The sequence below is a fragment of the Podarcis bocagei genome (assembly GCF_964188305.1).
Source record: "Podarcis bocagei genome assembly, chromosome: 6".
Taxonomy (NCBI): Eukaryota; Metazoa; Chordata; class Lepidosauria; order Squamata; family Lacertidae; genus Podarcis; species Podarcis bocagei.
This window is the reverse complement of record NC_138130.1, coordinates 54,765,780-54,788,851: the sequence shown is the minus strand read 5'-3', so window position 1 is coordinate 54,788,851 and position 23,072 is coordinate 54,765,780. Positions and strand designations below refer to the sequence as shown.

Genomic DNA, 23,072 nt, shown 5'->3' with positions numbered 1-23,072 from the left:
CAAGATTCTAGGGTTAAAGTTTAATTAAAAATCTATAAATATCAAGGTTTCAATCGTGGGAAAAAAAGGCAAAGGTTGAGTTCACTATACAACACAGAATAGGCAGTTTTCAATCAACTCTGCTTAGGAAGGCTAATCTAGCCAGTAGGTTTTGCACATTAACATGTACAGTTTGTTATTGGCAGAATGCTATTGTACCCACCCAACATGGCTTAAACATCTCAGGAACACCAATGGCAATTCTTCATTGACCGATATTGCTTGTTTAGGCTTTCCATGTGTAGGCATAATTGTTCATTTCTAGGAGCCTTATGGATGACTTTCCTAATGTTGGAGAAAGAGTAAGCTGTTCTAAAGTGTTAGGATGCAATCCACACTTCTTAAGGTCCTTGCTATGGAGTTCCTGTAAAAATTAAGAAAAGTATTACTAGTACAATTTCTTATTGTTTAACATGCCATTTCACAAGTCTACCAAACACCCTATCCTTTGAGCACCTATGGAACCATTGATTTTAAAAAGTTCACATACCACTTTGTTAAAAAACAAAGTGGTTTACAAAGAAAATAATTCAATATAATAGTAAAAACTAACTCTTTAAAACAATCAAAAGATAAAATCAGCAATGAACTAAAAACATATTAAAAATACACCCATCATTTTACATGTGTGGAGTAGGCTTGTCTAAACAAAAATGTTTACAGCAGTGTCAGAATACAGTGAAGGCATCTGCCTAGTGTCAATAGGCAGGGGGTTCCAGAATGCAGGTTGGCACCACACTAAAATATCAATTTCTTACAAATGCAAAAGGGTATTTATGTGACACCTATAACAGAGCTAGCATGCTTTCTCTTTTCCGTTAATCAGATTATTCCCAATTCAGATGAATGTTAAGTAAAATCTCTTTACCTCTTTTATGCTCTGTTCATTACTGATGCTTGTGTTGAACACTGCTGTTGGGTCATGTGTATAACACACAGCAGAGTAAGATCCATTCTGAGCAGATTTGAGCAGCATGGACAAGGAATGCATAGAGTGAGGCATGACAGGACCAACAATCTCCAGACTAAATAAATCTTTGTAACGTGATTGGACCTGTGTCCGCACATTTATGCTTCGAGCCTGTGGAAAAATATTAAGCAATATGACATGAAGGTTCAAAAACATTGAAATTAAACCTAACCTTTTTATGCACCCAAAGTTTAACAGTGGGTCAATTCTACATATAGGAAAAATACAAGGCAGCAATTACAGGGGGATGGTACTGGAGGAAAGTCAAGAAATTGAAAGTATGTGGTCATAAATGAGAGACTAAGCATTTAAATGGTTGCAGTCTACAAACCAGAAGGAATGTGAACACACCATTGATAGATGCTCAAGAAGTTGGGTGTAAGCATGGTGTCTTCATGCGGATGAATTATGGAAAAGGGAGAATTTACAACTTCAAGCCCTGCCTATTAAAAATTCTAGCAGAATCACAAAATATCCATGTAGATACTGCCCTCTGCCCGCACGCAAAAAGCCCAGCTACCACCTCCAGTATTAAGAACTTAAAGCATTACATAATTTGAGTGCATGAATGTGTGATTTACTATAGGGAGTGGCTAGTACAGCTGATTTAGGCTAATGGAGACAAAGCAAATGGTTGCTAAGAGCAAAGTCTGCAGCAACACAAGTTTCTATCTCTAGATTCTAAGAGAAATTCTTAAAAAGTTGGGTCTTGCTGCACCGTATGATACAATACTAAGGCAAATGTCTGGTAGCAGCCTGCAATCATTTCATGTTATACCGATACACGGGAAGGGAGCACAGAATCATAGAGGCAGGCATTTTGAAACACATGGTAAATTATCAGACCAACAATAGTCATGCTAAGTGATAATGATTAGTAACAGATTCCAGGAATTAAATTTGGCAAGTTGGATCCTAACAGTCTTCCACAAAGAGGCCTCCTTTCTTTCATAGAAGGCTTTTGATCCAGTGGAGGACCCCACTAAGAGGACTGGCTGAAGCCAATTTTCTCTAATTATCCTGGCATTCCACCCCCCATAATAAGAGATTTTTCAAAGGGCACAAGAAGCTGCAAGGGGAGGGCAAATCCAAAAAATGAGCTTCCCCATCCTGCCACCAGTGTTCACACAAGCCATTCCCCCCCCGCCATAAAGCCAACAATATGTGAAATCATGTTGCAGTAATTTTTACCTTGAGCGTTTGCATCGTTGCCCCTCTAAAAGCAACTGGTGACAGCAGTGTTGGAGGGATGCCAGCCTGAGGGCCTGCAGCAGCCACTAAGCTCTTGCAATTTATCAAGAAGTTTAGCAAAGTGAATGTGTTTGTTCCTTTCACCAGCACAACAGATTCGGGCTTGTGATCCATTTGTACCTCATTTCTCTCCTTACAGCTACAGACCAAATGTCAAGGGAAAGGTACACACACACACACACACACACACACACATACACACACACACCAGCAGAAGATGAATACAAAGTCAATACAAATTGAAAGTCATAACCTTATTTAATTTTTGCAAGTGATTTACAAGGTAAAGACACATTTCACCCTTGTCTCAGAGGCAAGGAATGTGCTTTAAGTACACATTAATACTATGCTGTTACTATTTAAATTTTAGCTAATAATTCGCCTAGCTACGAAAAAGCTTTGATCTTGTCATGCTTGCAAAAAAACAATCCCTGCCCCCCGAAAAAACCTGCTGTGGAAAAAATTGTGATTTCCTCATACTCACCTTGATGTGCTAGTCATACCACATCAAGGGTATCTGAAACTGCTGGCCAATATGACTCTTGCCTACTTCAGTATTATTAACTCATCTACATGCTGCTTATGTACCAAAATGGCTTCTAAGCGGTTTACAGGTATGAAACGAACCCCTAATTAAAATGTGCAGCAACACATGGACATCCTTAATTAAAACATAAAATATTAAGAAGCATAGTTAAAAGTTAACACAAAAACACAAGCTCAGTTCAGGGGAATGTCTGCCTAAACTGGTGTGTCTTCAAGAGCTGCAGGGAAGGCAATGCCACAACACCTCCAGGTTAGCACAAGCTGATACGACACCAGGACATGGCAAAACTATTGTGAGTTCCAATTACTGGTTATAGCACCCTTACTGGGAAGTGAAGAAAAAGATGGATTTCCAGGTAACCCGAACCAGAGATTTTTTAGGCTTTGCATGCAAAGCTGTCCCAGTGGCTAATACACAGCTGCTGCAAATCCCTCAGCACTGGCATGTTATGTGTCTGATAAGGAGCAGTAGAAAGGAAGACCCTTTCCTAACCATCCTTGGCCATCATCCCACTTGCACTGATTATAATCCGTATCAAAATGAGTTTAACTGAACATAGTACATGTTCAAAATGAAAAAAAAAATCCTTCCAGTAGCACCTTAAAGACCAACTAAGTTAGTTCTTGGTATGAGCTTTCGTGTGCATGCACACTTCTTCAGATCTGAAGGTATCTGAAGAAGTGTGCATGCACACAAAAACTCATACCAAGAACTAACTTAGTTGGTCTTTAAGGTGCTACTGGAAGGAATTTTTTTATTTTGACTATGGCAGACCAACACGGCTACCTATCTGTAACTGGAACCATAGTACATGTTGAAAGTGTTTTGCGGTCAATGTACTGTTGACTCCAAATATCAGGAACAAGCACCAAATGTTCCTGCCTCTCAGTAGTTGAGTGTTGCTTTCTCAGCTGTATATTAGACAAGTCTTGCACACAGCTTTAAATCACAACTTAAGGAAGTGTTTCACTTTTGAAAGGATACAGTTTGATAGAAATTGTATCTGGCTTTTTAATCTTGTCTTGTACTCCCATCTCCTCCAACCATGAAAATCCTTCATCGTCATCAACATCACTCATTCCTCGCCCCCTAAGCAAAGAGACACCACTTTAGTAGGTCGCAACATGTGAGCCATCTATTAATACAGTGGTATCTCGGGTTACAGATGCTTCAGTTTACAGATGCTTCAGGTTACAGACTCCGCTAACCCAGAAATAGTACCTCGCGTTAAGAACTTTGCTTCGGGATAAGAACAGAAATCACGCAGCAACGAGAAGCTCCATTAGCTAAAGTGGTGCTTCAGGTTAAGAACAGTTGTGGGTTAAGAACAGACCTCCAGAACGAATTAAGTTCTTAACCGAGGTACCACTGTACAGAAATCAGTTCGGGAGTAAAAACAAAACAAAACACGATTTATCTTGCATCAGAAAAGTAGTTTTTGTGCTAGAAAAATGCAACAAGACAGAGCCAGCTTTTCCAACAAGACCCCATAACAAGAACTACATACTCTTCATTCTCAGCATCCTTGCCTGTTGTTTCAGAGTCACTAGCAAGTCCTGTTTCTAAGTGGGATGCCAACACATTCGATTTCCTTTTTCTAACTTCTTGAAAAGGTAACAAAAATTCAATACCTGAGAAGGGGTGGAAAAAGCAAATTAATGGTGTAGAGACAATATAGAAGAGGGCTTTTGTAAGTCATTTGGCTTAATAACACACTGTTCTCACCTTCATTTCGCATGGCTTCCCTTAAGCCTCTAGTTGTGGGTGAAATAAGCGCAGTGATCACATCACTTCCAGCAAGCCCTGCTGCACGGAACAACACCGTGAACTGGTAAGTGCAAACATAGAAATAGGGGCAAAGCTTGGCTCTCAGCAGATTATAAAGGGAGGTAAAACTGAGACACCTGCAAGGTAAAGAATCAAGGTGCAGAATGATCAGCCTGCAATTTGGAAACAGCAAAACTGAGGGAAACAAAACACAGAGACAACAAAACTACTCGCACACAGAGAGTAGTTTACAACAGTAAGTTGGTACGTAACCTGAAATGTGCTTCTGGTGTATGGGGAGTGGAAGACAGTTGAAGGACAGACCAATCTAGCTCCTGTCTGTTCCACTAGCCACAGACCGAGGACAGGATGGGGGACTGGATTCCCACCCCACCTTCTGTTATTGAAATTCTACTCAATATTGATCCACAGTAGATTCCAATGTATCGTTAGCAGAGTAAAAACTTAAACACGTTGCAGTATTCCTCCAAAATAGACCTGAGGCATTTCATCCAGCAGAGCTTTACCGCTACTGGAAGAAAATGAACATAATGGTCACAAATCCAATACATTCAGGATTGGCACTGTCCATAAAAAACCTAGTTGCAGCAGACTTAACGTAAACTTACAGTAACTTATAATAAGTCTAAATCTTAACGCTAAGTATACAGAACACCACACCAGAAAGAAAGAAAGACAGAAAGAGAGAGAGAGTGAAACCCAGGCTCCTTCTGGCCTCACTATTATTGTTAGCATGACCTTGACAGAAAGAGATAGCAGAACCAGTTTAAAGCAGCTGTACTCAGCTCCTTCTTTCACACAGAGAAGCTTCCAGAACCCTCCTGAATTAAGTAGAACAGGAAAGATCTCGACACATCAGATCAATACTTTCTGTACCAAGAAATGCAAACTGACACCTTCAAGCATAAAGAAACAGCAAACCAGCACACATAGAGTTGAGGGGAAGTTGTTAGTAGCAAAACCAAGCTACTGACATTTTAACTGAAAATCTAAACAGACTGAGAAAAGCAATAATAATGATGAAATGGCAGAAAGCTGATTAAGGGAAGCCTGCGATATAAACTTCTGGAAAACAAAGCAAAACACACATCAAAAGCAAATCACACACACATTCACACAAATGGACAAAATACCTTTAAAACAAAAATCACCAACCTGAGTTGATAACCAGAGTGTGTACACCTTCTCCAGGTCAAAAAAGGAAATACTGGCCAAGTGAAGGGCAGCAAGTAATGGACAAAGAACCTTTGGTCCTCCAGAACTTGTTGGACTCCCAACTCCCATGCAAGGAAGATGGGAGTTGAAGTCAAACAATCGCTTGGAGGCCACAAGTTTCTGACACTGGGAAATCAGGATATCCTTATCCACAGTAGTGCTATCTTGAAGACTGACATTGTGGATTAATGCATATTTATTCCACAGAACATGGCTTGCAATATTTCTTCCTTTCACAACTTGAAGTTGCAAAATAGCGCCTGACATAGCACCGCTTTTTAAAGTGGAAAGTTGCTTTACAAAGGAGAGAAATTTTAGAGTAGGACTGGAGGTGCGAAAATAATGGGATGCTTAACCCTTTCTCTCCTTCAAATTTACTCATCAGCCAAACCAATGTTCTGAACATTATAGAGGGGAAAGCTGCCTGGGAGCAGAGAAAGGGTGGAGAGAAAAACAAATACATCCTCCCTTCTATAAATTTCCCCTCTCCAAATACACCTTCTTATCTGAAATAAAAGTGTCCAGATTTTTGTAAGCATTTGCATGCAAAGTGCAGTTGGCCCCAGAACCAAAGCTGCTATACTGATTATTGAGAATGAGTTCCTTGATTTTGCATTATGACTCAACTCAAATTTTGGTGGTAGTTATGAAAATATCCTGTGAGTATCAGTACTATTTGACTCTTAGCTGCTTAGTGATGTATTTCCATTCACTTCAACTCACCATTCACTCATGAGAACTTGTTGGAGCCCTTCATCATATGGCCAAGGCTTATTTTTCCCAGTCATTTTTCTATCTGCTCCAATACGAGGGAACAGTTTTAGCCATGGCAGGAAAGGATGAAGCCAGTATACAAGGCTTTGCTGGAAAGCACATCGGAGTTCTGTGGAGAGCTTCGGTTCCTAAGATAGCCAAGTGTTGAAATTACATTTTTAAAGCTACTCATAAGATGTCTGAAAAATCTTCATTCATCTTTACCCTGTAGGCTGAAAGGCCACAAAAGCAGGTATTTTTTTCCATGAGAAGTATTAAATTTATTATGTGGAATTCTAAGGCACTATCTACCTGATTCAACACAAATTTATGCAGCAACTGCAATCAAACCGCATGAGTTACCAGTCCAATTGCCAGGAGGCAGAAACATTTACTAAAGGCTGATCCACACTTTACATAGAAAGTGGACTTGTTGCTGAGTGCACCTCTGTCTATGTTTAGGAAAGGAGCAGGAAAGAAGTGCATTTTTTAAAACCCTAATTTTTTTACAGTGCAATTAGTAAGAGGCCATCAAGAAATAGTATGACTTTTTAAGGGAACAGCAAAGCAACTGTGAGAGCTCTACTTCAGATCAATAAGTTCATTGCAGTATATAAGATACTCACTGTGTTACAAACTTCTTGTATATTATACTGCAATCATTCCTAATCTTCATTAAGCTTGGTAGTTTGACCAGACCATTTCTGCCACATCCCATAGTCTCTATAACAACTCCAGCCTGAGTGATATACCGTATTTTTCGGTATATAGGACACACTTTTCCCCCTCCAAAAATGAAGGGGAAATGTGTGTGCGTCCTATGGGTCGAATGCAGGCTTTCGCTGAAGCCTGGAGAGCAAGAAGGGTCGGTGCGCACTGACCCCTCTCGCTCTCCAAGCTTCAGGAGAGCCCCACCGCCAGCCCCACAAGCTCGGGGGACAGCGGGGAGACGGAACGCCGCCATCCCGCTGTCTCCCGACATGGTTTGGAGGCTGGCGGAGGGCTTCCCCCTCCCCCAGCCCCGCAAGCTCCCAGAGCGGTGCCAAAGTTGCACGCAGCTTCGGCATCGCTCTGGGTCCCGTTCTGGGGGCTGGGGTCGGGGGAGGCTCCGCTTCCCCCGCCCCCAGCCCCGCAAGCTCCCAGAGCGGGCTTCACGCAGCTGTCCGCAAGCTGTGGGAGCCCGGCGCAACTTCGCAGTTCAAAAGCACGTCAAAGTGCAAGCAGATAAATAGGCACCGCTCCGGCGGGAAGGTAAATGGTGTTTCCATGCGCTGCTCTGGTTCGCCAGAGGCAGCTTACGTCATGCTGGCCACATGACCCGGAAGCTGTCTGCGGACAAACACCGGCTCCCTCGGCCTATAGAGCGAGATGAGTGCACAACTCCAGAGTCGTCCGCGACTGGACCTAACGCTCAGGGGTACCTTTACCTTTATAGAAGGTAGAAGATAAAGGACTCCTGGATGGTTAAGTCCAGTCAAATGCAACTATGGGGTGTGGAGCTCATCTTGCTTTACAAGTCGAGGGAGCCAACGTTTCTCCACGGACAGCTTTCCGGGTCATGTGGCCAGCATGACTAAACCACTACTGGTGCATGGAGGACCGTGATGAGTGCCATATTTATCTACTTGCACTGGTATGCTTTCAAACTGCTAGGTTTTCAGAAGCTGGGACAGAGCAACAGGAGCTCACCCTGTCAAGCCCAAGAGGCTCAGTGGTTTAGACCACTGCACCACCCTTTTGCTATAGTACTTTTCAAGGACAGTACCATGTATTGGTGCCGATGAGTACAGTGGTAGGTCCCTCTGCAGCTTATGCATAGGGTCTCAAAAGTTCAAAGAGATTCTAAGGTTTAATAAGCTGAATAAGAAGCCTATTTGTATATTTTGGGGTAGGCCCAATCCTGTTATAATTTCTCTGTGTGAAAAATACCACCATTTTTATAACCATAAGCAATTATCCTAAGTTTTATCTTTATGACACACAAAACATCAGGTGATTCAGAATGTTCTTTGCAGGCAGATTATTCCCTTCTGAATAAAGTTAGCCTGGCAAGTTACCAATGTCACTGGTAACACTGGAGGACTAGGGAGTCTTATATCACTTCTCTCAGCTTCACAGTGCTACTGAGAAAAAGGATCTATATATGGCAGAAATCCACCACAGAGCCAAGACCTTTTCATCAATATTGTCCTCCTCAATATACACCATAAAACATTGAGAAGGCAGTTTGCACATGGTAGGAAGACATGATTTGCCATGCAAGTTTTAAAAACATGTACTGTGCTGAACATCTCACTGCAGGTATGAATTGGAACCTTTCCACCTCAATGTTTCTAGTCTATTCTCCTGATCAATGTGTTGTTCAATAGAACGAATTACCTGAATACTTTGAGGCAAGTTTATTAATGCTCCTCTACAATGCTGGACGTATCCTAGAGATTCTTCTTGCGCTTTTAAGTGATCTGCCCATGCAAACGATTGGGAAGATGTGAACAGAAGGCGAGTTTTAATACTCCAGTCCGCAGGAAATTCATAACTTGGTGAGGAAGAAACGTCAGCATTGGAAATGGCCAGATATCGGTCCTTGAAAAATATAAACATTGAAAAAAATTACAAGGAAGCAGCTCCTTCATTAAAATGCCATCACTTAAATGTTTAGAAGAAGCGTGTCCTTCCTTTGCTAACATTAAGGACAGCATCTTTTTACATATACACCAATATTAGTGAAGAGTAGAAAAGATTGTTGCTTTTTAAAAAGCGTAATAGGTGTACCCTAGTGCTGTAGAAAAGAGCACACACTCTCAGCCCCCGTCAGTTTCTCTGACCATGCCTCAAGCAGCATGAATGACTCAAGTCATCCAGCAAAAACTGCAGCCTTCCCTTTCCACATACACAGTTGCATTTTTTATGTTTGCCTTGCTGTGAATATCACAAGGGGCCCAATTTCAGCTGCATCCTTATTCACAGCACTAGGAATAAATAAACTGTTCTACGAGTGCAGCTTTCTGCCACGAAGTCATCCCCATGGAAGAAGTGTGATTAGTGGGGGTGCATTCAAAAGGCAACGGGCTTGAGCCCTGTGTTATAAAATAAATCCAGTATTCTCATATACAGATACATTTAACAGTTGCAATGATTCTTACATTGATCAATGAGTCAACAGATGCTGCTTCAGAAAACTCTTCTTTCCAGATAGACTCGTCGTCTTGCAGACCATTTAAAAACTGGAAAAAGTTTCAAAGTTAAGTGAACACCAATAATTCAATGAACAGTGAATAAAATAATCCACTGCAGTGTTTAGCATAAGCTTTTTTTTTAAAAAAAGGTTAAAATTCTGTCACTCTGAAAAAAGTTCAAGCCTAGATATTCTTATGTAATCCCTTAAGTATCAATGGGCATGCTTCATTAATCTGTATTTACTTATTAATTTTTATACTGCCCTTCATCCAAAGATTACAGAGTGATTTACTATATAAAAACACAAAATATGTAACATAGTAACAAAAATGTGTAACAATTGTGGACTGTTTTTCTAACCCAATTAAGAAACCTGCCCTAGGTTAGAAAAATGTCCCTCAACATTACATGGTTTGTGTCAACAGACACTTCACACTTTCTTAACCATTCCTTCACCATTTTCCTATAAGCGTGGGGTGCTGTTATTATCCCAACCCACTAAAATTGGCTGGTGTAGTAAATACACCCCAACTCAATGCATTCCTGGGACATTATATGCCACAGGTGTTTGTTTGTTTGTTTCCAGAAGGAAAACAGTAACCAGTAACTGGCTGAAGTTTGGGGACACTGTATAGGTGACATTTATTGGAGGGGGGGTGCCCTGCTGGTCTACTTGCGTGTAAAGTGCACAATGGAATGTGTGCCAGGCTAAGTTTCTTGGATGAAAGCTAAAGACTCCACCATTTAATCTCCCACAACCTAGGGTCCTGCTTGATTACTTTTGATCCTGACATTGCGTCTCCTCCCATGTGCTTTCCCGCATAAATATTACTAGAATAATGTATGCGCCACCTTTTCTTTCAAGAAGTATCACCAAGGCGCTTTTACCAAGTTATCGAATATTTCCCCCCAAAATTACCAGAACTGCCCAAAGCGATTCACAGAAACAACAATGCAAAAAAAAAGCAATAATAATAATAATCGTGTCAATATAGCATTTCGATAAGCGGTCTTAATACCAATCCGTTTCGAAACGATCCAAATAAATAATGCGTTTTGGCTGCCCTATGATAATCGAAGAGTTTAAATTCGGAGGCGGGGCGTGCATATTAGCAAACACAAAAAAGGAGGAAAGAGGGAAACGGCGATTTGCAACGCAGCGCTTTCCCGCCCCGAAGGCTCCCAATTCCGTCCATCGCGACGCCTTACCTGGGCGCGGGAGCAGCTGGGCGCGCCGCCCGCCCTCGGTTTCCGGGCCGGAGAGAGGGACTGGCCTGTCCCCGGCGGCGGGCGCGGGCTGTTCTCCAGGCTCGAGAAGGGGTTGCGCCTGCGGCTCCCCGGGTAGGGCCGAGGGGACAGAGCCGAGCCGCCCAGCGCGCAAGGGGCGGCGGCGGCGGGCGCGCTGGGAGAGTGGCCGAGCTCCGCGTCGCTTCTCCGCGCCCTTTTCCTCTTCAGGCGTAGCAGCTCGGGAGGCTTCTTGAAGCCGGGGGAGTAGCCGGGGACCACGGAGCACATGGCGGCGGCGGAGGCCGAGAGCAAGAAGCGGAGCGGAGCGGAGCGGGGCCGGCGTCCGGCTGCAAGATACGAACTTGGCGCGCGGCTGGAGGAGGCTCCGCCTTGAGGGCGGGAAGAGGCGCCTCCTGGTTGCCGCGCGGAGACCGGCCAATCGGAAAACCCGTCCGCCCCGCCGCGGCTGCCTTTCCTGCCCTGGCGAGGGCGCCGTAAGCTGGGCTGCTGCGCTGTACATGCGCGCGCCGAGAGCTCCACTATTTGGCCCCTGGGCGCAGCTTCCATCACGCCCCAAGCGGAATCCTACGCGTTTCCTCTCCAGATTCCTGGCTGTTTTTATTTTCCTTAAGGAAAGGGCTGTGCTGTGTTTTTAGTAGCAGTATTTTAATACAGTAATTTGTTTTGATTCGGTTTAGTTTTTAATCATTACATGTCATGTTTTTAGCTTTTTGTATTTTCTTCGTTTTTAATGTATTCTTATTAAAGATTTTATTGATTTACAAAGGGATGTGCAGTGTCTCTCATATTTTTTTCCACGTAACACTTTAAAAAACAACAAAAACAAATCGGTTTCATTTGTTGAGACATTAGGGGGAAAGAGGTGGAGGGAGGGAAAGATGAGTGGGAATGGGGGTCGGGTGGTGATGTTTTTATTTTACTTAATATACGTGGCGTTTTGTGTCAGCGTTGTTTGTGCGGGTTCTCTGCTGTTCACTCGTGTTCCTTTGGCTTTTTGTATTTTCTGTGTCTTGCTTCGCGTCAGCTGCCTTGAATCCCGGTCCTAGGGAGCAAAGCTGAGTATAGGTAGAATCCATGGGCGTAGCCAAGGCTACCCCAAATCAAGTAAATATATAAAAATACTTCACTGACCAGTCACATCGCAGATAGCTTGGTTCTGCCCCTCCCATAAAAATCCAGGCTACGCCCATGATTGAATCATCACCATCATTTTATTATTTGCACCCCATCCATCTGACTAGGTGGCCCCAGCCACTCTGGGCGGCTTCCAGCATAAACAAAAACATAATTAAACATTAAAAACTTCCCTAGACAGGGCTGCCTTCAGATGTCTTCTAAATGATACTTCCTGCTTTGTTCTCCTTGGTGATTGACGTTTCATGCATATAAAGCTTTACATCAGATTTCCTTGAAATTAGAGGCAGTGTGTTCTCAGCTGATACATCCCTATAAACATGCCCTTATCCCTTCTAGGGCTATATGACTTGACCAATGCTGACAATATGGCTTCAATATTAAGGGAGCTATTTTCTCAGCCCCACCTTCTTCAAGTCTGAAGAAAAATTCCAGTCCACTTAAAAAGTTTCTATGAAGTGACCTTGGAAATTTTCAAAATAAAAGCTGCTAACCCTTGGCCAAGCATGCCAATGTAACCCATATCTTATCTAGTTGGCTTCTTTAAAATATATATTCAAAATTAGAATAGAACTATGAAAAGCAAGAAGCTAGCTGAACATTATATTGAATTCTCAAACTGTGTTTCTGGGTTCTAGTTGATATTTCCACACACTGAAAGAGTTGAGGGGCATAATATGAAGCCTCTGCAGATGATTTAGTTGCAGAAATATATAGTTGTGGAGAAAGGCAGAACATTTTTCCTGAGAACAGTAGTTAAGAGAATCTGGCTTGTCAACATTCAGCTTCAGTTGTGGGAAGCCACATTCTCTCTAGCAATTAACAGCAATCACTTGATGCTGGGAATTTTTTTACCACACGTATCTACTACAATATCAGCTTTCCATAGGGTTTGTGTGGTACAAAGTTTCACACAGTCTTACTGTTTATGCAGAGGCTGAATTCATTGATTTTAATAGGACTTGCTTCCATAAATCTTGCAATTGCGGCATATCTGAGAATGCAACCACCTTTTATTAGCAGTGAAGGGACAAATTAGACAATATTGAGGAGAAGAACAGAGGACAGTCTTAGATGAGGAGCCAAAGTGTGACCACTATCCCACAGCAGCAGAGCATATCCCACCATGGTGTGGCAGGTGATGGGAATAGCCCTGTTTGCCTCTCCATCCATCTTTTGTGGTCTGGGCTATATATAACACAAGGCAAAATTTATAAAAGGGGGAAAAGCAGAATAGCTGGCTTTTACTGAGAGGAGACACACTGAAATTAATGACTGTGACTAAGGTCTATTCTGCCATATACAATTTGAAATTTAAGAATGGTAAATCATAAATTTACATGAGTATAGATTACAAATTACAACACAGAATATACCCAGTAAGTACTTGTGACTGTCACAAAAACAACACTTCATCAAGGGATTGTAATAACAGAGTATGTGCTGTATGAAAGCATATACTGCATTTTCTCCAGGTGCAAAATATTGCACTTAGGTACTTAGTAAATGCAGTATCCTACCCACCGCAGTGCTGTCTTAAAGACAGAAATGTGGACTGTGCAAAACAAATGCCTAACAAATGTACACTTATTCCACAGAATGCTGCTTGTATAAAAAGACCCTTGGCAATGCATGTCATCTATAGGTGCTGATAGATCCTGTGTTTTCTAGATGGAAAGGCTAAATAAAAAACATAGCGAAGCCACCATAAAAATAAGGTCAGATTGAGAAAGCACATTCAGAATCTTGCCAATGTTACAGGTGTTTTCCTGGGACACCTTTCCACCCCCATAGTGTATAGATGGTCCAAGTAAAACAAAGCGCAGCAAAATGCATAAAACCGAGCAGACAAAATAAAAGTGTTGTCTGCTAAGCACAGGAGTGACCGGGGGGGGGGGGGCGGAACGGATGGACGGCGGGTTGGAGGACCACAAATATGAGTAAACTTTCAATTGCTAACAGAAATACTCTTTTAGACATGGTAATTGGGGGGGAAATCAAAGCTCTAATTTCTCCCCCAGAACTTGTAAAGAATATTCAAACAGTAATTAAAACATTAGTTGGAACTCATTGACCAATCCTTTATAAGTAGGCAATTGAGACACAGTTCACAAATTTACACTTCACTTAAAAGCTAAGCATCTGTGCTTCAGAGCTGGATAACTTGTCTTTTTCTTGCTTCGTTCTTCTGAACCATTTCCATAGAAACTTTGGCTTCATATAATGGGATTGGATCATCCAAATGAGGCCTAAAAGAGAATAATATCTCAGAAGTGTCTTAATGTATGCTCAAAAGAAAAAAGTACACAATTCAGGACAATTGCCATAGACTTTACTTTTTAGTAATGCAAACTTTACAGCTCAAACACACTGCAAGTGTTATAGGTTGGCTGGGATTCCTGGAACAAAGGGCAGAGAAAACAGCAAATAGGAAGCAGATGTTTAATGTACCGCATGCATTTCAAAATAGCTTTTACTAGCAGTTTAAAAGATGTGCCATTTTATATTGCTTTTGAGAACAAGTCTTCCAGCTCCTGCCCTTCTGCATCCAAAAACTTGGACTGCAATCATAGCAGACAAAGGAAAAATAAGCTTTGTAGTAAGCATTAGTAGAATATTAACTATTGGAAGGAATGCCTTTAGTAGCTTATTCATACAAGAACAAAGACTTTTATTTAGCTGCAGTTCACAGTGGTTATTATGAATATGCAGTTGGATTGTAGACAAGTATTACGCACCTGCAGAGTAAGTCTGGTCCAAACTGGGTTTATTTAATGTACAGGCTAACAGACAGATTGTATTAGAGCAATTAGGATTGCAGGGAAGAGGGCTTTCTCCAAGTCATTTCCTAAGATGGCTAATTGAAAATACAGTGGTGCCTCGCAAGACGAAATTAATCCGTTCCGCAAGTCTCTTCGTCTTGCGGTTTTTTCGTCTTGCGAAGCACGGCTATTAGCGGCTTAGTGGCTATTAGCGGCTTAGCGGCTATTAACGTCTTAGCGGCTTTAAGAAAAAGGAAACAAACTCGCAAGAACTCGCAAGACGTTTCGTCTTGTGAAGCAAGCCCATAGGGAAATTTGTCTTGCGAAGCACCTCAAAAAATGGAAGACTCTTTCGTCTAGCGAGTTTTTCATCTTGCGAGGCATTCGTCTTGTGGGGCACCACTGTAAAAATAAGAATTTTGCCCACGTATTTGATATTAATGGGTGGCATACCAAGGGCTGTTTAGAGTCATTAAAGGAGCTTGCAGTGACTTAGTGGCTCTGGTATTTATTTATTTTTAATGAACAGCTAATCCCAACGTTACTGTATTATAACGAATAGCTTCTGAAGCTGCCTTCTGTTAGAAAAGCAGTTTCTCATGCAAAATTCAGGGCTCGCTTTTCGAGAAAATAAGTCTGAAACCTATTGGGCTCATGAAACTGGCTTCAGGACTCTTGGGGTTCTGGATCAATAACTATAACCACAAAGTAGGTCTCCAGCAGCATTTTAATTATGTGGAGCTTCATAACTTATAATACTTAGATTAGTTTGTAAGCTTCCATTTCACTGTAGCACACCCGACTTACCTGAAAACACCACTGGATAGCTTCTCCATTACATCTTCTAGAATGCGTATAAGAGAATTGTTAAGAAAAACTGTGTGTACATGTGTGACTGGAGTGGATTACTAAACACACTAGCAAATCCCAAGAAATCTGTTTTGAGGAAACATGGCTAGGACTGAGATGCAGATCTTTAATTTGTGAGATTGACTTCACCATATAGACCCTGCATAAAGGTAAAGGTAAAGGTACCCCTGCCCGAACGGGCCAGTCTTGACAGACTCTGGAGTTTGTGCGCCCATCTCACATCTATAGGCCGGGGGCCAGCGCTGTCCGGAGACACTTCCGGGTCACGTGGCCAGCGTGACAAAGCTGCATCTGGCGAGCCAGCGCAGCACACGGAACGCCGTTTACCTTCCCGCTGGTAAGCGGTACCTATTTATCTACTTGCACCCGGGGGTGCTTTCGAACTGCTAGGTTGGCAGGCGCTGGGACCGAGCAGCGGGAGCGCACCCCACCGCGGGGATTCAAACCGCCGACCTTTCGATCGGCAAGCCCTAGGCGCTGAGGCTTTTACCCACAGCGCCACCCGCGTCCCTGTTATAGACCCTGCATATCTGGGTAGAAATGCCTGGTAGTGTTTAATTTATAATCTATCCAGGTTTACTAAGCACTCTGCACAGCTTAAAGACAACAGTCCATATCCCCAGGTTTACAATCTAAAATCTAAAATTATATGTTTATTCTAAAATAGCAGAAAATAAACTCATACGTATCGCACTCTAAATGGCAATTAAATTCCCCATATCATGATATTTCCAGTACTATGACAGTCAGCAGTAAAGATCCCTTAGCTGTACTGAGTTCCAATATATGCAATATATGTTGCATTTCCCCCCACTCTCTTTAAAACAAACCAGTTACTTATCAATTTAAAATATAAGCATAAAAAGGATATATAAGTATTTCCCTTGTTGCATATTTGACAAATTCCACACCTCATCATTCAGGAAAGAGACTGTAGCACCTTTGAGGAAAAGGCAACGACTATCTGGAGGATCCAACTTTTTAAAAATATGAAAAACAGTTAAGCTACATTTGCCAAAACAAAAATGGCACAACCAAAGCACATTAATATATGGTTGACATAATTTTCCTGGTAACAGGCAGTGCAGGTGATTTTCAACATATATGAAATTGGCTTCTTGTTTTACAAACATTAATGACCTGGAAGGCACAGAACAAGTCTTCATTCTGAGACAAAGACAGTTTATCTTCCGTTTGATTCACACTATAGTAGCAATTTCATTTTATTTTAATTATGAAGTGTGCTAGATTATTACTGTCGAGTAACGCTGAACTTGCTAGTTACTGGGTTTCTAATAGCAACTGCCTCCAAAGGATCAAGACTGGCAGTTTGGAAATAGTGTAGCAGTGGTGGGCTGGTACACAAAAATACTAAAGACTGCTGAGTCTTGATTGATATGGAAAATAAGCAGTGTTGACCGATAGTGACAACTCCCACCTCTTTATGCATTTCTCTGCCCCATATGCTGAAGGAACTCATATTTCTCCCTTGTTGCCATGATCATTAAGACCTTGCACACACTTCCTATTATGCTCTACATCAGATTCAAGCATTTAGTCTTGTCTTCTATAAATTCTCCACCATTTTGCCTTGGCTTCTTCTCTTCCCATACCACTTCTTAGCATAAACTCATCTATTCTTCCATATTTCTGGTCAATGAACACTCCTGCATCCTTCATAAGCTCTTGCTCATTATCCCAGGGGTCAGCTGGTCCTCTGTCCCCTGTGACCTTGTTGGGGGGGCAGACTTTATTTGGGCGGGGGATGAATGAACAAATTCCTATGCCCCACAAATAAACCCAGAGATGAATTTTAATTAAAAGGACACATTCTACTCATGTAAAAACACGCTGATTCCCGGACTGTCCGGAGGCCGGATTTAGAAGGCGATTGGGCCGGATCCGGCCCCTAGTTTGCCTATCCATGCATTATCCAATGCTGATGCTCTTATCTATTTTTTATTATTATTACTTGATCTGTTTTTTACTTTAGTTGACTGTGCTGCCGTTAAGGATTTTTGAACTTTTGTTTTTTTGTATTTACATTGATAGTTAGCTGCCCAGGAAGTCCCATATGTGGCTGGATAAAACTGTTTTTAGTAAACAAACCATACCCACCCTGATTCTATAGACACCAAGCTGCTTCTGCCCTCCTCCAAGTTCTGACAATGCACTTCTTGAAGTAAAGCATTTCCTGAGCTAACTGGCTCACCTTACCTGTATCTTTCCTATTGCCTATCCCATGCCCCATTTCAATAGATTATCCATCCCAGTCCTTTATCTTGTTCATGTAATGCAGAATGTTTAAACATGCCATAAATGCTAGATTCTCTACAGCACTGGTCTTCAACTGGTGAGTCAAGACCCACTGGTGGGTCCCCAGTGGCATGTTTGGGTTAAAAGTGGGTTCTGGGTCTGAAAAGGTTAAAGATCCCTGCTCCACAGTTCTCAGCAGAATCACAAAAATAGTGCACCAGTATAGATATTAAACAGTGTTGCACCATAGTGCTATGCAAGTTTACCTGGAAATAGGTCACTTTGTGTTCCACCAGACTTACTCCAGGCAACTGTACATAGGACTGCTACCTTAGTAGTAACTTAGTTTTTAAGATGTTTATGGTCATCAGTCACCAATCGTACCATACTTATATACATGGTAATTTCAGATTTTGTTCTCACCTGGAGATTTTCTTCCATGGTAACCCAATGGCCTCCAACACTGAGCAATGAAATAATGTCATGTTTGTGCGGCAGCAATTGTTGTGAAGTTACTTCATTTTCTTTACTGTATAATCTCACTAAAAGGAAGCAAAGAAGCTAAGTACTTAAGAGTCACATTTAACTGTGTTGAACTGTAAAAAGGACTTTATGATCTGAAAATACAGTAGAGATGATGTCTGTGCTTTTGTAACCCAAGAAAATCTTCAATAAAAATGTTTCATGTTCATATTATATCAATATACATTCCCCCTTTTCTGGTCTATTTTAAAATTACTTTCTTTACTCAGAATTCTGGGCACAGCAGACACGGAGGAAAAGGTTCCATTAATTAGTTTCACCTTGTCTCCTGTGAATGTTTGATGGCAGGGTCAAGTGCATAAATCAGTGCAGAAGATAGTTGAGTGGTTGCATGGTCAACCTACATATACAGTCTTAAGTCTCCTTCCCTGGACCATTTTTTAAAAAACCGATCAGTTTCCCTGGAATTATTTTCATCCCAACATGCTACATTGACTGAGGTTAAAAAACAAACAAACCCTCAAATAAAAGGATTCCATTGGAATTTTGGGGGTATTCATTCCTCCAAAATACTCTTTGAGAGAAAAGTGTACAGAAAACTACAGCCTGAAACTTGGGTACATTTTTAACTACCACACAGGTGACACTGTCATAGAACTATGCTGTAGATCTGCTGCTGTGTAAATTCTGCAAGGAAAGGTGTAATCAGAGTGGATTGTACCTCATTTTTGTTAAGAATTCAGTTATGCAATAACACACCCACACAATATATATAACATAAACATTAAATAAAAAGGTAGAAAAACAGAAAAATATGTAAATATTTTGATTATGACTATAGAAAACCTATCCTAATAAACAATATATGGATTTTAGTACTACATAAATTTCTTATTTGCTTCTCCAGAGGACTTTATATGCAATTAACTGCTTCACCAGCATCAATAGGTCTTCTGTACCAAATTCCATACTGGATTTCTTTTCATGATTTTAACAGACAGTGCCTCACATACTAACTATAGAGCCACTCCTCTGACACTTTAGTATACAACAGCACTGTATAAAACTGGATATGTTTTTGATGATACAAAGTTTTAAAAATAATAAAATACTATGGAACTGTTGGTAAATATTTTGCTGTATCAGTAAAGAGTTATGTAGCAGTTACAGACCTCCTGCATCAAGGATGATATCCACTCCTAATCCACCTGTCTCCTCCAAACAGCTTTCTGTCAGATCACATGTTCCATTGGTTTCATCTATAATACGAGCTAGATGGGATGGCAAGGTAAATTAGAATAATTTAGGGCAAAAAAAGACCAGCGCATACTTTGTATCCTTCAGACTTATCCAGAAACCATTATGAAGAATAACACGAGAACAAAACAGTTACAGTGGTACCTCAGGTTACATACGCATCAGGTTACATACACTTCAGGTTACAGACTCTGCTAACCCAGAAATAATAGTAGATAGGTAGCCGTGTTGGTCTGCCATAGTCAAAATAAAAAAATTCCTTCCAGTAGCACCTTAAAGACCAACTAAGTTAGTTCTTGGTATGAGCTTTCGTGTGCATGCACACTTCTTCAGATACCAGAAATAATACCTTGGGTTAAGAACTTTGCTTCAAGATGAGAACAGAAATCGTGCTCTGACGGTGTAGCGGCAGCAGGAGGCCCCATTAGCTAAAGCAGTGCTTCAGGTTAAGAACAGTTTCAGGTTAAGAACGGACCTCCGGAACGAATTAAGTACTTAACCCGAGGTACCACTGTATTTTTCCTCAGCAATATTTACAGAGAATATTGTGTAGAAGTGTGCAGAATTCAAAAGAAAACACTTGTCCAAGACTTAGGCTGCAATCCTAGTCCTAGCTGCAAAAGTAATTCTAATAACCACTGGGTTTTACAGACATCTCAGTGAACTTGCACAGAACTGGGATTTAAGACCAGGTAAGAAGCAAAGGCAAAGGAAATATTTAAACTCTGCAGAACATGAACATTTCTATCATCAACATTCAGGCTTTGTTCAGACATAATCCTAAACGATGATTTGATTAGCCTAAATATGGTTTGCTTGAACATGTGAACCCAGCCCAGGAAACTAAATGGTTGCTTGTTCCTAGCTGACAAACCACAGCTTGTTCATGAGCCACCATGAAGGACTGCTAGGGACCACCAACTGCACCCTGTGTTTCCCACCTGCTTCGAGACAGAACCAGGGCCCCAATCAACAAGGCTTGCTGAGGACAAGGCAGGCAGCTTCCCCTCCCCGTGTGGTGAAACAAACAGTCTGGATTTTCTTTCATGCAGCGTATGAAATACCGTATTTTTCGACCCATAAGACGCACTTTTTCCCCTCCAAAAATGAAGGGGAAATGTGCCTGCGTCTTATGGGGCGAATGCAGGCTTTCGCTGAAGCCTGGAGAGCGAGGGGGGTCGGTGCGCACCGACCCCTCTCGTTCTCCAGGTTTCAGGAAGCTCTGCGCAACCCTCGGGAGACCGGCTCCGAGGGTTGCGCAGAGCTGCCTGCAGTCCTGGGACCAGCGCAGCTCTGCCCGGCCACCGGGAGCCGGGGGAGAAGCTCCGCCCCACTCCCGGTGGCCGCGCAGAGCTGACTGCGGTCCTGGGACCAGCGCAGCTCTGCGCAGCCATCCGGAGCAGGGCGCTAAGCTCCGCCCTGCTTCCGGTGGCCGCGCAGAGCTGCCTGTGGTCCTGGGACCAGCGCAGCTCTGCCCGGCCACCGGGAGCCGGGGGCGAAGCTCCGCCTCGCTCCCGGTGGCCGCGCAGAGCTGACTGCGGTCCTGGGACCAGCGCAGCTCTGCGCAGCCATCCGGAGCGGGGCGCTAAGCTCCGCCCCGCTCCCGGTGGCCGCGCAGAGCTGCCTGCGGTCCTGGGACCAGCGCAGCTCTGCCCGGCCACCGGGAGCCGGGGGCGAAGCTCCGCCCCGCTCCCGGTGGCCGCGCAGAGCTGACTGCGGTCCTGGGACCAGCGCAGCTCTGCGCAGCCATCCGGAGCGGGGCGCTAAGCCCCGCCCCGCTCCCGGTGGCCGCGCAGAGCTGCCTGCGGTCCTGGGACCAGCGCAGCTCTGCGCTGCCATCCGGAGCGGGGCGCTAAGCTCCGCCCCGCTCCCGGTGGCCGCGCAGAGCTGCCTGCGGTCCTGGGACCAGCGCAGCTCTGCGCCGCCATCCGGAGCGGGGCGCTAAGTCCCGCCCCACTCCGGATGGTGGCGCAGAGCTGCCTGCCATCCCGGGATCAGCACAGCTCTGCCCATCACCAGCCCCACAAGCTCGGGGGACAGCGGGGAGGCAGAGCGTTCCTTCCCACTGTTCCCCGACCTGGTTCTTCCAGCCCCGCACCTGGGGGGGAAATAAATTTTTTTTTCTTTATTTCCCCCCCAAAAAACTAGGTGCGTCCTATGGGCCGGAGCGTCTTATGGGGCGCAAAATACAGTACTTGAATATAATGAAGATCGTGATTAAAAATGGCAAGGTTCTTTCTTATACTCACCTACTAATGGTTGCTTGACACCTGTAAAGTAAAATACCAAAATGAGAACTGGAACATATGAAACGGTAAGAAATACTCCAAATATTTAAATACAATGCATTTTCTTAAATACTGTGGGGCTCCTGCTGGCCTACAGGAAAGGGCTGTCACAGGGCTGAATGGAGCCGTCTTCTGCCCGTATACTACAGCATTCCGGCCTTTATTCACCAGAAAGCCAGTGGATGCCTTCTGCCACTCCTGTTCAAAGGAGGGGTGATCTGCTACTAGGCCTGCTACATATCGCCCAGGACCGGTATAAGGGGCAGACCGCAATGACAGTTTCACTCAGCGGTATATAACTGGTGAAACCGCCACCTTCTGAGGAGGCAGAGGGACTCAGAAGGTGGCGGTTTCACCAGTGATATACCGCTGAGTGAAACTGCCATCGCCTGCCCCCCTAACGGCAGAGGGAGAAACAGGCCGCATTGGCGAGGTGCCGAAACGGCTTGTTCCTCCCTCTGCCTCTTTAAACAGCTTGGCTGAGGAGCGTGCCTCAGCCAAGCAGTTTTACATGGCCTCTGACCTGCCGGCGGCTCACACGAGCCAGCAGCGGGGTGAGGGCTCCGTTAAGGTGCTCCCCCTCCCCAGCTGAGAGAGCCCTGATCCAGCTCCTGCTTGCACACCAGCAGGAGCAGGAGCGAGGCTGCTCAGCTGGGGAGGTGTGGGCTCCGTCACACTTCTCCTTTGGGGGGGGGGGCAGCTGCCATTCCTCCTCAAGGGAGAAGTTTGAAGGATCCCCCCCACCTTGCCTCCAGTTTGCGGGTGGGGTGTGGGCTCCGTTAGACTCCCCCCTCCTGCGAAGGCAGCTGCGGCTGAGGCAGGCCTTGACACGGGGTTGGGCTTAGCTAGGCCATGTAAGGACTCTCTGATACTGCTGCACCAGCAGCATCAGGCAGCCCTGCTTTGCGGACTTTGTCCCAGAGGGTGGGCTGCATCTTTCCTCCCGAGGTGAATGACTGGCCTATCTTCGGGATGTGGGGGGCGAGCAAGTGAGGTAGCTTGCTGCCCCCCCCCCCGCACCGATGAAGGCGGAG

At 43.6% G+C, this 23,072-nt stretch overlaps 2 protein-coding genes across 10 annotated transcripts in view; both read right to left on the bottom strand.

Moving 5' to 3' along the window:
* Positions 1-5: 5 nt before the first annotated feature.
* On the bottom strand, positions 6-11,643 carry DONSON (DNA replication fork stabilization factor DONSON). The gene is made up of 10 exons (XM_081199139.1): positions 10,950-11,643; positions 9,707-9,787; positions 8,943-9,146; positions 6,534-6,712; positions 4,533-4,711; positions 4,315-4,438; positions 3,792-3,896; positions 2,201-2,399; positions 908-1,120; positions 6-403 (listed from the first exon to the last, which is right to left on the bottom strand). Exons 1-10 carry the CDS (start codon positions 11,532-11,534, stop codon positions 266-268), a joined length of 2,007 nt encoding a protein of 668 aa, XP_081055265.1. The 5' UTR covers positions 11,535-11,643; the 3' UTR covers positions 6-265.
* A 1,474-nt stretch (positions 11,644-13,117) lies between these two features.
* CRYZL1 (crystallin zeta like 1) overlaps positions 13,118-23,072 on the bottom strand; it is a 31,620-nt gene continuing 21,665 nt past the window's right edge. For 8 of the 9 annotated variants that reach the window (XM_081198813.1, XM_081198812.1, XM_081198810.1 and 5 more), the window contains 6 exons: positions 22,000-22,020; positions 19,666-19,764; positions 18,434-18,552; positions 16,626-16,731; positions 15,692-15,737; positions 13,118-14,371 (listed from right to left, as the gene is read on the bottom strand). In XM_081198813.1, coding sequence (XP_081054939.1) covers positions 14,272-14,371; positions 15,692-15,737; positions 16,626-16,731; positions 18,434-18,552; positions 19,666-19,764; positions 22,000-22,020 — 491 coding nt within the window. In that variant the 3' untranslated portion in view covers positions 13,118-14,271. The other variant, XM_081198817.1, reaches the window with a different exon arrangement.

Bases quoted from the DNA above. Each gene is read 5' to 3' on its own strand.
- DONSON (XM_081199139.1), bottom strand. From the start codon at position 11,534: ATGGAAGCTGCGCCCAGGGGCCAAATAGTGGAGCTCTCGGCGCGCGCA. The intron at 4,712-6,533 runs GTGAGTTGAAGT...TTTACCTTGCAG, and splicing joins CAAGTTCTCATGAGTGAATG to GTGTCTCAGTTTTACCTCCC. The intron at 404-907 runs GTAAAGAGATTT...TAATTTTTACAG, and splicing joins ATGAACAGAGCATAAAAGAG to GAACTCCATAGCAAGGACCT.